This window comes from Peromyscus californicus, unplaced genomic scaffold (genome assembly GCF_007827085.1).
Source record: "Peromyscus californicus insignis strain IS unplaced genomic scaffold, ASM782708v3 Scaffold_11__1_contigs__length_118956290, whole genome shotgun sequence".
NCBI lineage: Eukaryota > Metazoa > Chordata > Mammalia > Rodentia > Cricetidae > Peromyscus > Peromyscus californicus.
In genome coordinates, this window is record NW_026294402.1 from 20,870,695 (window position 1) to 20,886,715 (window position 16,021).

Below are 16,021 nucleotides of genomic sequence, written 5' to 3' on the forward strand. Positions count from 1 at the left end.
TTCTACCTGCCTCTGCCTTCTGAGTGCTGGGATTACCACCTCCCAGCTAAGGTTTTTTAATTTATCATATAATAAATATATTCTGTACTGATAAGGAGGAAGTACATCTTTCTTCTTTCAGATTGTCAGTATTTATTTCTAGAGGGCTCATTTATTACATGGCTATCACTTAGGATTAAACTACATGAAGAAGGGCTGGGGAGGTGGTTTAGTAGATAAAATGTTGAGAGATCATGCCTCTGTAAATAAAACTGAGAGTGGAGGAAACAGCTGATGTCAACCTTTCCTTCATAGATAACATGCACATACATATGACACACATACACACAAAAGTAGTATTTTTTAAAATGCTACAATAGTAGTATTAGGGTACATTTGCCTATTATTCCCTGGAGTTCTGTGATGGTATTAAAGTTTAATAAAATTCTCATGGAGGCAGTTTAAATATTTTTCCTTGGTTTTATTTCCTTATTCCTATGAAAAGATAAGCTTTATTAAAATTAATATGTGTGGTCTGTTTTCTTTTTCTACAGTTGAAAATGGTGAACATTGTGATTTTACAATTCTAAGAAATATGTTGATAAGGTAAGTATGAGCAAAAATGAAAATAGCAAAGGTTTTTTTTTTAGCACCCTAAATAAAGTTAGTTGGAAAGATTGTGCCTCTGTAAGTGGAGCTACTTTAAATTGACATCTTTGTTCTCCTGTTGAAGTATTAATAATGCGTGGCAGTGACTTACATTGTTTATCCAAGTTCAAAGTCATTAGCAAAAATATAAAGCAGGTTATAAAGTGAGGAATACAAAGAAAAATTAGTCTCATACTTTTTTTTGGTCAACAGTCTTTTTTTTTAAATTTTTATTTATTCTTCTCTCGTACAATATGTCCTGACTGCAGCTTCTTCTTCCTCCACCCTTTCCACTTCCCCCCATCTTCCCTTTCTCCCAGTCCACCCCTGATAACCCAGTCTTCCCTCAAAAAAAAAACAGACTTCCCAGAAACATCAACCGAACACGGCACAACAAAATACAATAATACTAGGCTGGGCAAGGCAACCCAGTAGGAGGAAAAGGGTCCCAAAAGCAGGCAGAACAGTCAGAGACACCCCCATTCCCACTGTCAGAGTCCCCCAAAACACCAAGCCAACAACCATAACATACATGCAGAGGACCTAGCTCAGACCCATGCAGGCTCTGTGATTGCCACTTCAATCTCTGGGACTCCCATATTTGATTTCACGGGCTGTGCTCTCCTGGTGTCCTGGAGAATCCCCTGGTTCCCACAGTTCCTCATTCCCTTTTCTATGGAGTTCCCCGAGCCCTGAGGGGAGGATCCCAATGGAGAAAAAGAAGTATTTTGAGTGTTAAAGGTACACAGGTTAGTAGCTGGTAAATGGAGCATTTTAATGTACTGGAACTTTATAAGCAAAACCAGTCTTCCTACTAGTTCTTTAAACTACATTTCCTGATACTGAAAGAGAAGGGAAGTTAGGAGAGTAGGACATAGGGAATATTTTGATTAGAGAAACCCAAGGACTTGAATTAGAGTAGTAGCAGCAGAGCAGAAATTATAGTGGAATTGGAGAAGATCGGAGCAGAGAGGTGATCAAAATGAGCTAGATAGAGTGTTTTCATGTTAATCTATATTATATCCCTTTCTTTTCTGTCTATTCACTTTCTTCTTTTATCTTGTTTTCCCCAAGCCCTTGCCATGTACTCTCCTGAAGCTTTGGTTTGAGATGTACATCATAAGTTGATGTATTTATTTTCACACTACTCTTCGCTTTCTCAGTACACAGGAATCTCACCTGCACTGTAGAGACTGTAACACATTTATGAATGATAATTGGAAATCATGGAATAGCAGGGTCATTATCATAATGAAAAGGGTGTTTTACAAAACTCAAACTGCTCCCTCAGAAGCTATACAATCAATGAGAGAAAGTTTGACATTAAAGAATTCAGCATCTTTTTCAAGGGAACACATGACCAGGTTTCTCTGTCAGGAAGTAGATGATAGAATAGAGGTTAAAAAAATGGGGTTACTAGGCTTCACATTGTAAGAGCATATCAAGTATGTATGAAGGGAAGCCTTCACAGTAGTTTTAGAATACATGCTTTAGGTTCTAGTACCAATTGTTCTCTCTTGTTTTGATTCTTATAGAGCAACTTCTAAAGAATACAGTACCTCATTCAGTAGGACATGGTGGTGCAATACCTTTTATCTCAGTGCTAGGTAGGCAGAGGCAGGTGGACATCTGTGAGTTGGGAGTTCAGCCTAGCGTACATGAATTCCAAAGCACCCAAGGCAACATCTGAGATCCTGTTTCAAAACAAACAAACAAGCAAACAAACACAATGTCTCATGACAGCTTGTAAGGACTGTTGAAATACATAATTATGTTCCATCTGGATTTTAAATATACTCTGCTTAACACTGTTGTATTACATCACTTTTTCACTGTTGTATTACATCACTTTTTCTTGTGTATTTTAAAATATATAATCAGTAATTACCTACATATCTCAAAACATTGTAGAAGGGTCCCAGAAGATACTTTGAATGTGCATAGCCTCAGAACTGGTAAGGAGGAGTCCCTAGTATAAGTATTGCAGAGGAAATTGACCAGCTTGTACGAGGATTTAATAAGTGCATCAGCAAGACAATTCATACATGTATGAAAATATAAATTCTAGTATTGGGCTTAAGAGATGGTTCAGTGATTAAGAGCACTGGCTAAAGACCTAAGGACTCAGGTTCAATTCCTAACACGCACATGGTAGTTCACAAATCTCTAAATCCAATTCCAGGGGATCCAGTACACTGTTCTAGCTGCCACAGGTAATGGGCACGTAACTGATACACAGACATACATGTGGACAAAACACCCATACACATAATATAAAAATAAAATTTCTAGTAATTTGCTATAAAGAGGATAAGTGTTTCATGTAGCTGCTGTCTTTAAGATGAAGGTACCTACTGGTTATTTAATAAATATTTGAAGAAAGGAAATGTCATTGTCAGTCTAAGCCTCAAGTAATTACCTTACAGGCTAAAGTTAGGAATTACACTTGCTTCTAAGAAAGATGTAAATTCAAAAAAGGGTCATTTTGGCTAAGTAAGAACTGGCTGCTCTAGGCAAACCAAGGAAAGCAGCTGAAGAAGAAGAAAGATGAAACACTATTTTGAGGGTGTAGGGATGGGTGGCACAGAAATCACATAGAAAAAGAACATAAGGAGAGGAGAGAGCAGTGATATCTGCAGTGGAAACTTAGAAAAGCAAATTCCTGTAACTGGAGAAAACTTCTGTTGATTTTCCAGATGGAGGAGTGGATTGGAAAAAATAAAACATGAATAGAAGTAAATGCAGTTTTATACCCAGCCTGTAAATGTCAGAATAAGACAGTCGCAGAGCAGAAGTTTAGTGAATAGATAGTCGCTGTGCTAACTGACACTAATATAGGAGTTCAACAGTATCTTATTTTTATTTATAAATTTACTTTATTATAATGTTTCTTAATGATAGAACAATTAAATGTGTATTAAATTATAGAAAATACTGGGGTTTTTTTCTTTAGTTTTTAATTTTAGTGTAGTTTTAGGTAATGTCTCATGCAGCTCAGCCTGGCCTTAAACTTTCTGTGTAGCTGAGGCTGGCCTGCTGAGCTGATCCTGCTGCTTCCATTTCCCAAATGTTTGAATTCCAGATGTGCATCCCCACACCCTGCTAAAAATACTGTTTCATGTTAGCATCATACAATTATCCTTAGTCTCCATCTGGAGACACTCACACAGTGATACATTCTTAAAATACTATTTATCTTATCTTCTGTATGTAATTATTATATTTTTAAAAGATCCTATTATCTGGTATTTATCTGTGTCAAGAATACAAAAGAGATACATGTTTATGTTAAAGATAAGCTCACAATATAGTTAAATACATAATTTGTTAACACTTACGACTTAATTCCAGTCCCAAAAGATTTAATAAATTAGCATGAGCTGTTCCATTTCACCTGCCAGGTGTTCTAGGAATTGGGAACTGCCCAACTTAACTGAAGTAGAGGCAGTAGAAGCTTAGGAGTATTGAGCCTGGAAGAGAAGACCAGTGTATTGGTAGACGGGTTACAAAGAAAGGAGTCTGGAAAACCCAAACTAGTACTAAGAGAAGTAAACTTTTAGAGAACTGCATAGAAATGTCAGATAATAGAAGGTAAACCAGATAATTAAGTTACTTTGTGTTCATGATGTGGGATAAGGTTCTTTATAATGGATGGGATTTGGATGTAAGGAAGCACAAGACACTATCTTTATTTTTGTCTTCCAAAGCAAGTTGTGGTAAAATAATAAAGGTGGTATAGAGGAAGTTCAGAGTGTAATGGGGAATGAGAAAAGGGAGGATTATTACTTAGTCTTTATCATCTTTAATCATTAAAGAATTGTGTCATCCTATAAATTGTATACTTTATCCCATGTCTTGATTTTATATATGATAGAAAAGTTGCCCAAAACAGCACATTCACTGGACAGCTTTGATAAACAGAAGGTTACTCTAAATTAAGATTGACTAGTTGGAGTCAGGCCATGGTCACCTTTAATCCCAGCACTCAGGAGGCAGAGGCAGGAGGATCTCTATGAGTTCGAGGCCAGCCTGGTCTACATAGGGAGTTCCAGAGAAGCCAGTGCTACACAGAGAAACCTTATCTCAGAAAAACAAAAAACAAGATTCCCTAGTTGGTAAACAACTTGATAAAGGTTCTTATATAAATTAACCTGTGAAAACTATGTTACCTTGTTAATAATTGTATAAAGGAAAACAATTTCTGCTAGATTATGAGCTTCAGTAGTAATCCACTTTCCTTTCTCAATTAAACTATTGGAAATGACTATTTTTTTGGTAGAAAATTTCTTCTTCGGTAATTTGAGTGATTCATGGCTCTTGAAAGCTCATTTGGAACCTAAACCTATTTATTTGTCTTTTTCTGCTTTGTCTGTAAATGAAAACACATAAATGTTGTCTTGCTTAATATTTTGTGTTGGTGAAATTGTTAATTGTGTCAAAGCCTTTAACATGAGTAGTAACCTCTTGCTGTTTATGACAGAACACACATGCAGGATTTGAAAGATGTTACTAATAATGTACACTATGAGAACTATAGAAGCAGAAAACTAGCAGCAGTGACTTACAATGGAGTGGATAACAACAAGAATAAAGGACAACTTACTAAGTACGTATATATTTTTGTACAGAAAAAAGTGTTTACATGGTAAATACGTCATTTTCTGTCTGAAATTCTTGTTATTCATTATGAAATTTGAGTGATATTCTCTATTTATAATAGCAGAAAATTATGCTGTTAAATTTTGTCTTGGTAGTTTTATGTCTTTTAATTGTTGGAATGATTATTTTTCTGTTGTTAAGTAAAGAACTGTATATTTTCTTGCCTTTTGCTGGTCATCTTTATAATTCACATAGTACAAAACAAAACAGGTAAATATATATTTTGAAGAGAAAGTTATAAACAATTTTTTGGGCTAGTAAGATGGCTCAGCTGGAAAGGGCACTTTGGGGTGCCTTTTGGTCTGTGGTGGATTTATTATTGTAGCTCGGAGGGTTTGATTGATGACTTTTCTCCTGGTAGCATGCATATTATCCTAGTGAGGATTCAACTTCCAAATTGAATACCAGCTAGATTTCTCCATGTTCTATGACTCAAGTATGTGATGTCTTCATCAATAGGGTCTTACCAACAAATCTGGAGGGCATATAACAGCATTGGCAATATCCTGTAATTTGAGAGCTTAGGAAATTTTATGGGGCCCCATTTGCCAATAAGTCAAAAGCCTTCCTGGCCCTGGGGATGGTTATTTGGTCGCATAAGTGTCTAGTTGGAATATTGCCCCCTGTTATAGGGTAACTTCATTTAAAACCTTTTTATATGTATATTTAGAAAGTGTCTACAGTAGATTTCTACATGGCTTTTTCAGACCTTTAGTGTTAGCTGTCTTTCTCTGTGCTTCCTCCTACACTACCCTCCCATACCCCTCTTTAATCCTTCCTGTTAGGTTTCTCCTCTTTCTCTCTTTATAACACTGCATTGTATTTCAGCTTCCTTGGAAAAACTCCTCCCTCCCATTAACCTCTGGGGATATTTTACATGAAACATCTCTAAAGCTTAAAAGTTAATGTCCACCTATGAAAGAAACCATGCCCTGTCTGTCTCTCTACGTCTGGGTTACCTCACTCAGGGTGATTTTTCTAGTTCCATTCACTTGTCTGCAGATTTCATTAATAGTGTAAATGTACCACATTTCATTATCCATTCATCAGATAGTGGACATCTGGACTGTTTTCATTTCCTGGCCATTGTTCATAGAACAGCAGTGAATGAAGAGAAGCAGTCCCTCTGTAGTGAGATATAGGTCCTTTAGGTATATGTCCAAGAGGATTTAGTTGCACAGCAGTATTTAGTTTTAAGATCTATTTTCAGGTTTTTGAGGGGCCTCCACACTGATTTCCATAATGACTGTACCAGTTGGCACTCTCACCAGCAGTGACTTAAGTGGCCCATTCCCCCATATTCACACCAGAATCTGCTGTCATTTGTTGTTTTGATTTTGGCCATTCTGATTGGGGTAAGATGATTTCTGCTTATTAACACAGTATGTCTGGTGTAGTTTGACTTCAGAATTTTGCTTAATTCCTAAATTGATAAAACATAACACAGGTTTGTACATAGATATAAGGAGTTTTTCTGTGTATGAAGAAATACCCTTGAGTTCAACATTTTTCCTATTTATGCTGATTACCAAAAAAAAGTCATCTAAATTACAGCAGTACATCATTACATCCTTGTTCCTTGTTCTTGTTTGTTTCCTTTCTCTTCTCTGTCCTTTCTGTCTAGCTGCTTGTCCTCTTGATAGGGATAGAGTGCTATGATGGTCAGATAGCCTAAAACCACAGTTTTATATATGGTAAGATCCTGATTCTTGGATCTTTATACTTTGTCTGTACAAACTTTAGTGTAAAAACTTTGGTGTAAATACTTTTCAACATAAAATTTTTTATCTCAGGAATTGCTGTTTAATAATACCTATAAATAAATTGACTTGATGTTTTAATCTTACCACAAATTTTTTTTTTCTGTTTTGAGATTGTAATATAATTATACCATGTCCTTCTTCCCTTGCCTCCATCTAGACCAGTAGTTCTCAACCTGTGGATCACAACCCTATTAGGGGTATTGAACAACCCTTTCATAGAAGTTGCCTAAGACCATTGAAAAACACAGATACTTACATTATAATTCATAACAGTAGCAAAATTACAGTTATGAAGTAATTAATAAAAATTTTATGGTAGGGTGTCACACAGCATGAGGAACTATATTAAAGGGTCACAGCATTAGGAAGGTTGAGAACCACTGCTCTCGACCCTCCCATTTACTAGCCTCCTCGGTCTCTTTCAAATTCATGATCTCATTTTTCATTGTTGTTACATGCATGTACCGGGCTTTTTCTTTTGGGCCACCAACCAGCTTCCAAATCATGACACAGAGACTTACTAGTTTTAAATGCTCTGCCTAGCTTGGGCACATTTCTGGCCAGCTCTTTTAACTTAAATTAACCTGTTTCCTTTTATCTACCTTTTGCCTCAGGGTTTTTTACCTTTTCTTACTTTCTTGTTGACTCTGTCTATCTGAGGGCTGCTTGGCTTCTGGCCCTGGGCATGTCCATTGTTCTCTTGGGCCTTCTCTCTTCTCTGGAGCCTAGATCTAAACAAACATCCCTACATCATTAAACAAATGCAGCATCAACAAAAGTAACACACCTTTACCCAGTTACTGCAGTGTGAACAAATGTAATATATCTTTGCTTACTTAAATAATATTCCACAACACATGCATATAGGTATATACATATATTCCTTAATATATCCTGCTCAGTCTGTATGATGTTACTCCTATATATGTTTTCAGAGCTGACCATTTGGTATCGGATAACCTAGTGTATGTACTCTTCCCTGGAGACTATTTCTCCCACTCTCAGGAGTCCTTATTTGCCTGTAATTCTTTGTGTAGGGTGGAGGCCTCATGGGCTTTCCCCCATCACTTTGGCATACCTGTTCTTGTTCAGCTCATGTTTAAGCAGTCATGTTAGTAAGACTATGAATATAGTTTCTGATAGTACTAGGAGACACCATCTCATAGCAAACTCTGATCCTCTGGCTCTTACAATCTGCCTCTCACCCCTTTGCACAATGTTTGCTGATTCCCTGGGAACAGGAGTGCTTTATAGGTCAATCCATTGGAATTGGATTCTACAGCTCTGCATTTTGATTAGTTGTGGTTTTCTCTAATGGTCTCTGTCTCTTGATGAGGAGTGAGAACTATACCTACCTGTGGATATAAGGACAAATGTTTAGAGTGTAGTTAAGAAGTATGCTGTTTTAGTAAAGTGGTTCTTGCAGGTTCTCCATCACTAGGTTGTTGCTGGACAGGTTTTTCCCTGGGTTGTTGGGTAGGTTTCCAGCACCAGGCATAGGTTCCCTCTTGTTGAACAGGTCTTCAGATCAGTTAGAGAGCTGTTGATCCATCAAGGCATGCATGCCGCTGCTGCGCTCTTAGGGCTGTCATATTATGCTGGTCATTGTTTTGATTCATAGGCATCATACCTAGGTAGGACTGTTGGTTATTTCCCTTCTTTGAAAACTTGTGTAGCATCTGGTACCATGAAAGTTTGTCCTCAGGGAGGAGGCATTCAGGACAGTTGTAGCTCAGGAGTCTCTGGCCCCTGTGTCTTAAGTGAATTATGTCTTCGACCATAGAAACTTAGCTTCTACCCCTGGAGGGCAATCTAGAGCAAGAGCAGTAGACTGTATCAACATGAAAAATTTAAACACAATTTTGCAGCAAAGAGATTTGAAACCATGAACTTTAATGTCCATAGAGTGAACTAATTTTTTTTATTTAACTCTTTAATGTCTACTCAAGCATGTTTATTAACTCACTGAACATGCTTGAAACTTAAGACACTAAAATATTTAAGTGAATAGATTTTCGTCAGCATTAGTTATAAAGAGCCTAGAAATAGTCTGTGTAACCTAAATGATGTTTTAGGTATTGGATGGTAGTCAACGTAAGCATTTCAATTGAGTTACCTTAATAAAGTATAATGAATATAGTTGTGACATCAGTAAATCTTAGAGGAGATTGTAATACTTGAAGTTTTAATAAAACTAAATATGTTCTCTCTATACTGACTTGGTTAGCTACGTTTTTGTTTTCCTCATGCTGAGAATAATTTTTTAAGGAAAATAAATCACATGACTTTCTGTAGTTCTTTTTTCTGGGAATGTTTCTTTTTGGTTTTCCTTCTACAGTTTATTTCAAATATATTATTGTCTTAGGGGGGTGGGGGGGGGAGTTACTGTTGGCTGTGATAAAATACCATGGCCAAAAGCAACTTGGGGAGGAACAGGTTTATTATACTTACACTTCCATATCACAGTTCATCATTGATGGAAGTCAGGGCAGGTGCTCAAACAGGATAGGAACCTTGAGACAGGAGTTGATGCAGAGGCCAGGGAGGGGTGCTGCTTGCTATCTTGCTCCTTAATGATTATTCAACTTACCGTCTTAGAGACCCCAGTTCAGGGGTGGCACTGCCCACAATGGGCTGGGCTTGCCCTCCCCCCATCAATCACTAACTAAGAAAATGACGTTATAAGAGGCGTTTTCTCAATTGAGGCTTCCCCCTCTCAGACGACTCAAGCTTGTGTCAAGTCACATAAACACTAGCCAGGTCAGTCATCTTTAGACCTGAGGGCAACAAGATTTATACCTTCCTAACATTTTATTTTAGGCTTTGCTTCATAGTAATAATTTGTAGAGATTGAGATTTAGATAAACTTCTGTTAACCTCTGGTTATGAGCACATTTTATATTTTACAGGTTTTTTTTTAATAACTTATTTTATGTGCATTGGCCTGCATGTACATCTATGTGAGGGTGTCAGACACTGGAGTTATTATAGACAGTTGTGAGCTGCCATGTGGGTGCTGGGAATTGAACCCCGAGTCCTCTGGAAGAGCAGTCGGTGCTCTTAACCACTGAGCCACCTCTCCAGCCCTATATTTTACAGTTTTTGAAGGATTCTTTACCCATCTGTTACATAAGACTTGGAATTTCTGTCTAAAATGATGTAAATATTTTTATGCATCTGAATGATAATGGCATCTACAACATCTCATTGTTTTTATCAGCCCATTCAGACTTTAGTATTGCAGTTTTCCCTTATAGACCTTAATGATTTTTCTTAAATGTTGGTGACAGGAGCCCTCTGGCACAGATGGAAGAAGAAAGAAGGGAACACGTAGCCAAGATGAAGAAGATGGAGATGGAGATGGAACAGGTGTTTGAGATGAAGGTCAAAGAAAAAGTTCAAAAATTGAAGGACTCTGAAGCAGAGGTAATCAGCTTAATTAACAACCTTTCAGGATTTCTTTTAAATAGTCCATTTATTGAAATGTAAATTATATCTTTATACATTTTCAAAAATAACTTAACATACTAATAAAGTAGAGGAATAAAAGTATTATTTTTATTGTAAATTTACATTATTTCAGTATGTAAGGGCTTAGATACAGTATACTAAGTGGAAGGACAAAATAGTCAAAATACCTTCAATGAATTACTAGTTATAATGAACAATAAGAAACAAAATTATAAGTCATTTCCTAAACAAACTAGCATTTATGTCACCTGCCAGTAAATGCCAGTAACAGCGCCCTTCTCAGGGAAGGACTTGTGAAGAAAGCTGGGCCAAGTTTCCTTTCCCCAAATGCTTTTCTATTAGATATGTCTACTCCTCTTACTTCATAGAACCCCACTCCAATATGCTTACCCACATCCCTGAGATAAAGTTTGTAAAGCTTATATTTACATATGTAAATATATTTAGTATATGCAAATAAATTGTAGAAACCTTTTTAGCCTTGCTTAATATAATTTATTCCTGAATCCATTCTGCTGCAAATACTTGAGACGTAACTGCTAATACTTAGCAGCATAGTATGTCATACGCAGTCCCAAGTTTCTGACATATATTGTAAGTCCATGCTATGGATGTATACGGTAGGTATTACTGTCTATCCTCACTTATTTATACACATGAGGGGAAGGATATAAAATATATTAGTCAATGCTACAGCTGCATAAGTCAGCGTAAAGACAGCATGTGTATGTTTTGATTATGGTTGCTGCCCTCGATAACTTCAGGAAGCATATTTTAAACATAATTTATATCCTTTTATAAGATGTAGTTATTTATTATTTGTGTTTGGGTAAATGGATATCACAGCACAGATATGGAGGTTAGAAGACCACTTGTGAGAACCAGTTCTCTCCTCCTACCATGTGGAGTCTGGGGATTGAACTCAGGTGCTCAGGGCTTGTGGGCAGCCACGTTTACCATCTGAGCAGCCAGCTTTCAGGGCTGTTGCTTTTTACTCCTTGAAAATTTTTCTATTCCTCAATACATCTGACCCAAGGATTTCTTGGAAATAACTGATTGTGAACTGTGCGTTTACTTAGAAAATTATTCATTTGTAAAATAATTGTAAGTATTACTTACTTGCAGACAGCTGTAAGTCTACTTCCCAGCTTAAAAAATGGAGCTCTATGAATTCATTTCAGTCCTGTGTGTCCTCTCCTTTACATATCATCTCTCTTTCCCTGAGGAAAGTACTGTTCTGAATTGTGTGTATGTGATTGCTTTGTATTGGTTTATACCAACTCTGGTACAAAATTTACATTCTCTTGTGTTCCAGTTTTCTTAGTAAATTGCTGTCATGAAGAAGGTTTCACCTCAGATTTGACACACCTTGGAATAAATGTGATTTCCTTTTATAGGAATTAGATGAAATCTTTGCAGTAGTAATAAATAAAAAGTTGGGGTTTTGTGGGTTTACAAATAAAACAAATTGTATGCAAAATTATATTAAACTTCAAATCCAAGGTACTAATTTACCAATAAATCTTTAGTGCATATAATTCCTGGGCAACTGAGTAATCTCAACTGTCATTGAGCATCTGGTGTAGTGACTTAATCAGCTTTATTTTCTTTTGTTTTTGTCCTTTTCAATTGTTAACTGTTTTCTTCAGAAACAGATTGGCTAGTGCTGCATTGAAGGTATTTTTTTGATGATCCATTAGATATAAGCTTTTGCTTCTGTAGTTAATACCTGTTAGCTGTACAGCATTAGTTCTTGGCCTTGGAAGGACCACCAGCATTAGAATCATTGGGACCTACCTGTTGATTGAAAATCCAGATCTCTCCATGTAACACCTGAAGGTTCTAATCTAGTGGATTGACATTAAGCTTTAGGATTCTGTATTGTTAGCCAGCATCCCAGGTAAAATTTTATGAAGGATAATGTTTGGGACCCACCCCTTTACAGGAATTATGGGACATTATCCATTACCAGGATCCATTTGTACTTACAGGTCCTTCACTGACTACTTTCTCTAGCTACTGGCTTAGATATCTGAACCTGGAATTAGGAGATTTGGGATTAAATCCTTTATATTGTCGCCCTCTGATCTGTAGTCCATAGCTGTTTCCTCGTCTGTAAAGCAGAAGGAATAATGATTTTTCCTATTCAACCACCATTGTTGTTGTGAATTAAGAAAAATGATGAGATAACAGTTATCTATAATAAAATATACACAAATATAAGTTTGTTGCTTTTATAAAAAAAGTCGTTATTTTCTGTTTTCTGAGGTAACTCTCTGGAGTTATTAGCTTGGGTGGCAGATTCTGCAGTGGGAGAAATCTCAGCAGTGCTTTCCAGGTGGCACTCTGGCCTTGTGACACAAGTGTATATTGACACTAACGTATCTGGTCTCAATTTCTTAAGCAGTTGTTTCATCTATGATTCTAATTTAGCTCCAGCGGCGCCATGAGCAAATGAAAAAGAATTTAGAAGCACAACACAAAGAATTAGAGGAAAAACGTCGCCAGTTTGAAGAAGAGAAAGCAAACTGGGAAGCTCAGCAACGCATTTTAGAGCAACAGAACTCTTCAAGGTAACTAATATCAGGATGGCCAAGAAATAGATGTATTGATATTTAAAAGAATTTTTTATCTATTTATTTTTAAAAATTAAAAATCCATTGACTATTATACATCTCGGTCTTAGTTACATTTCTATTAATGTAATAAAACATCGTGACCAACTTTTCAAAGAAAGAGTTTATTTTGGGGCTTACAGTTTTAAATAAAGTGCTCATTAGAGTACATGCCATCATGGCAGGAGAGAGCTCACATCATGACCCACAAGCAGGAGATAGAGAGAACTAACTGGGAATGGCCTGGGCTTTTGAAACCTCAAAGCCTACTCCCAGTGACACACCTCCTCCAACAAGGCCACAACACCTGATCCTTCCCAAGTAGTTCCACCAACTGGGTGCCAAGTATTCAAATAAAAATGTGAACCTCTGAGGGCATTCTCATTAAAATCATCATAATCTCCAAGCCCAGCTGTTTTCATGGATAAATGTTTTTGTATGAATAGGTTCATTTGGTGTACTGTAGTAGTATTTTCTTCAATCCAAATGTTTTTCATGCTTAATTTTTATAATTATGATTGAGAAGCTTCATTAACAGTCTCTACAGTTAGCATATCATAATTGATTATTAACCTCCTCAATTCAAGTGTTGGATAAGATGGTTTTGGGGTGTTGGAATTGAACCTGAGGCCTTGCATATACTAGACAGGAGCTCTGCTCCCCAGCCCTTAGGAGATGCTTCAATTATATCTTTAGAATACATTCTTTAAAGGTAAATATGACACATCTAATTTGTAATACAGCTAATTATCCTCTTACTATGTATAAAACTCAATAGTGTTTCTACATTAGGTTTCTTCTTTTGATCATTAGTGTCATTTAAAATTGAGATGTCCCTTTGAGGAGTCTCGAACACACTCTCTTGGTGAGGCACTTTCTTCACACTTAACCATTTTTGTTGGACTTTCTTATGAGCTTTCTGTCCAAAGAGGAAAATACATTTGTCAAAGCACATACATTTAAGAATGCAGATGGCAGTAAAAGGCACCTGAGTTGATTTTAAATTTTCTACAATTTAATTTTAGGAAAAAAATTCTTGTAAGTTAAAATGAATAAAGTGGAGCTTCACTGTGTCTTTTACTGCTTATTTTGGAATTTTGTCAAACATTTGATTGTCTAAGAAAATACTAATATGGATAAACATTGGTTCATTGTTTACTTCTAAATATTTTAGATTTTTTTTCTTTTCAATGAAAATGTATTGTTTGAAATTCCAGCATAGTTCCATTTGGATTAGCTGCTTCTGCCATTTGTTGCTTTTGGCTTTATAGTGTGACTCATTTTCATTGTTTTCTTTTAATCATTTAGAACCTTGGAAAAGAACAAGAAGAAAGGCAAGATCTTTTAAACTCTATTGACCACCAGTTATGTATTAGTTGCCAATATGCCAGCTTGGACATCAGTGTTTGTTGGATCCGTTTGACCAATTTGCACCAATTTTATCCATAATGATGGATTTAACAGCATGACAAAAATTATTTTTTTGTTGTTATTCTCGAAGGAGATTAAGATGCCTTGAATTGTCTAGGATATTGTGTACTTAGAAATTAACAGCTCTAAGTACCTTTCTACATTTTCTTTTTTTTTTTTTTTAAATTAAAAAGATGTCTTCAGTTTAATGCAAGAAAACATTTTACTGTTGTACAATCATGTTCTGGTGGGTTGATTGTTTACAGAATATTCTAAAATAAAAGGACTCTGGAAGGTTTTCATTGAGGATAAATTGCCATAATATGATGCAAGCTATGCTTCTCTATGATAATTATAATACAGAGGTTCCATTCGATGCAGCCTATACAATAATGTATTTAGTCTAACACAGTGGACCCTATTTTTGACACTTCCATTGTTTAAAAGTACACATGGAAAAAACCTATATGCTTACAGTGCACCTAGAGCTTTTTATAACAGCCTTTTTTTTTTGTTGTTTGTTTGTTTTGGATTCTTTAAATATATATATATTATTCTCATTTAGTGCCCCTTTAGCCAGAATCTCATTACTGCTTCATTTTTGTAATAACATTTAATTTAGATATTTTCCATATATTGGCCCTGCTAAATAGAATATAGCATCTTTCATATGGTAGGAACCAACAAGGAAACTTTCCTTTAACTCCCTTTTTACACTTTCTGGTAAGTAGCAGGAGAAATGCATTTGTAGATCATTTCTAGGCAAATTGTGAAGCTAACGACCAACCTGTTTCTACCTATACTCAGTCTTTTGTTTTACTAGAAATGGGAATCATGGCCTCTTGAAGAAGAAAAAAAAAAGTCACCATTCTGCATTTAGCTGTATCCATATATTGCATACCTGTATTTTTTTGTTTGTATTGTAAAAAAAAATTCACATAATAAACAATGTTGTGATGTAACATGTGCGGTGTCTTGCATATTCTGTAGTAAACTGACAGGTTGGGAAGACACTTGAATTCCCTCTGAGGGTCTGCTGCATGACCATCTTGGTAAGCATATGCATGGACCAGTTCTCAGAGAGCCAGCACGCTCAGCTATTACTAATGCTCATTAATAAGTTACTTCTAAAAGTGTTTTTCCACTCTTATTTGGATTATGTGTACTCTAGAAAGTCCTGCAACTGTTGGGTCTTTCTTTTCTTTTCTAAGAGTGTAGTGCAGTTTCTTACTAAAGTCAAAATAGCTTTTTGAATTAATGACCAAAGCCAAGGTAATTGATCATTCTAATTAGCTAGTGTTTTTTGTTTAATTCAGAGCCTGAAAGACTTAAGTCAGAATGCTTGAAAGATGTTTACTGCTTTTCAGAAATACTTAGTTCTGGGTTTTAAAACATTTGATTAGAAGTACTGTTCATATTATAGAATCATTCTATAAAAATTCACTCCAAGGTGGCTGTTTTAAAAGTAGAACTTAC

The 16,021-nt window shown here is 36.1% G+C and overlaps 1 protein-coding gene across 1 annotated transcript in view; it reads left to right on the plus strand.

Moving 5' to 3' along the window:
• Septin7 (septin 7) overlaps positions 1 to 15,507 on the plus strand; it is a 49,865-nt gene extending 34,358 nt beyond the window's left edge. Inside the window, exons 9-13 of the mRNA XM_052755053.1 lie at positions 534 to 585; positions 5,108 to 5,233; positions 10,340 to 10,475; positions 12,954 to 13,093; positions 14,444 to 15,507. Coding sequence (XP_052611013.1) covers positions 534 to 585; positions 5,108 to 5,233; positions 10,340 to 10,475; positions 12,954 to 13,093; positions 14,444 to 14,483 — 494 coding nt within the window. The 3' untranslated portion in view covers positions 14,484 to 15,507. The remainder of the gene's footprint in view (positions 1 to 533; positions 586 to 5,107; positions 5,234 to 10,339; positions 10,476 to 12,953; positions 13,094 to 14,443) is intronic.
• The last annotated feature ends 514 nt before the right edge of the window (positions 15,508 to 16,021 follow it).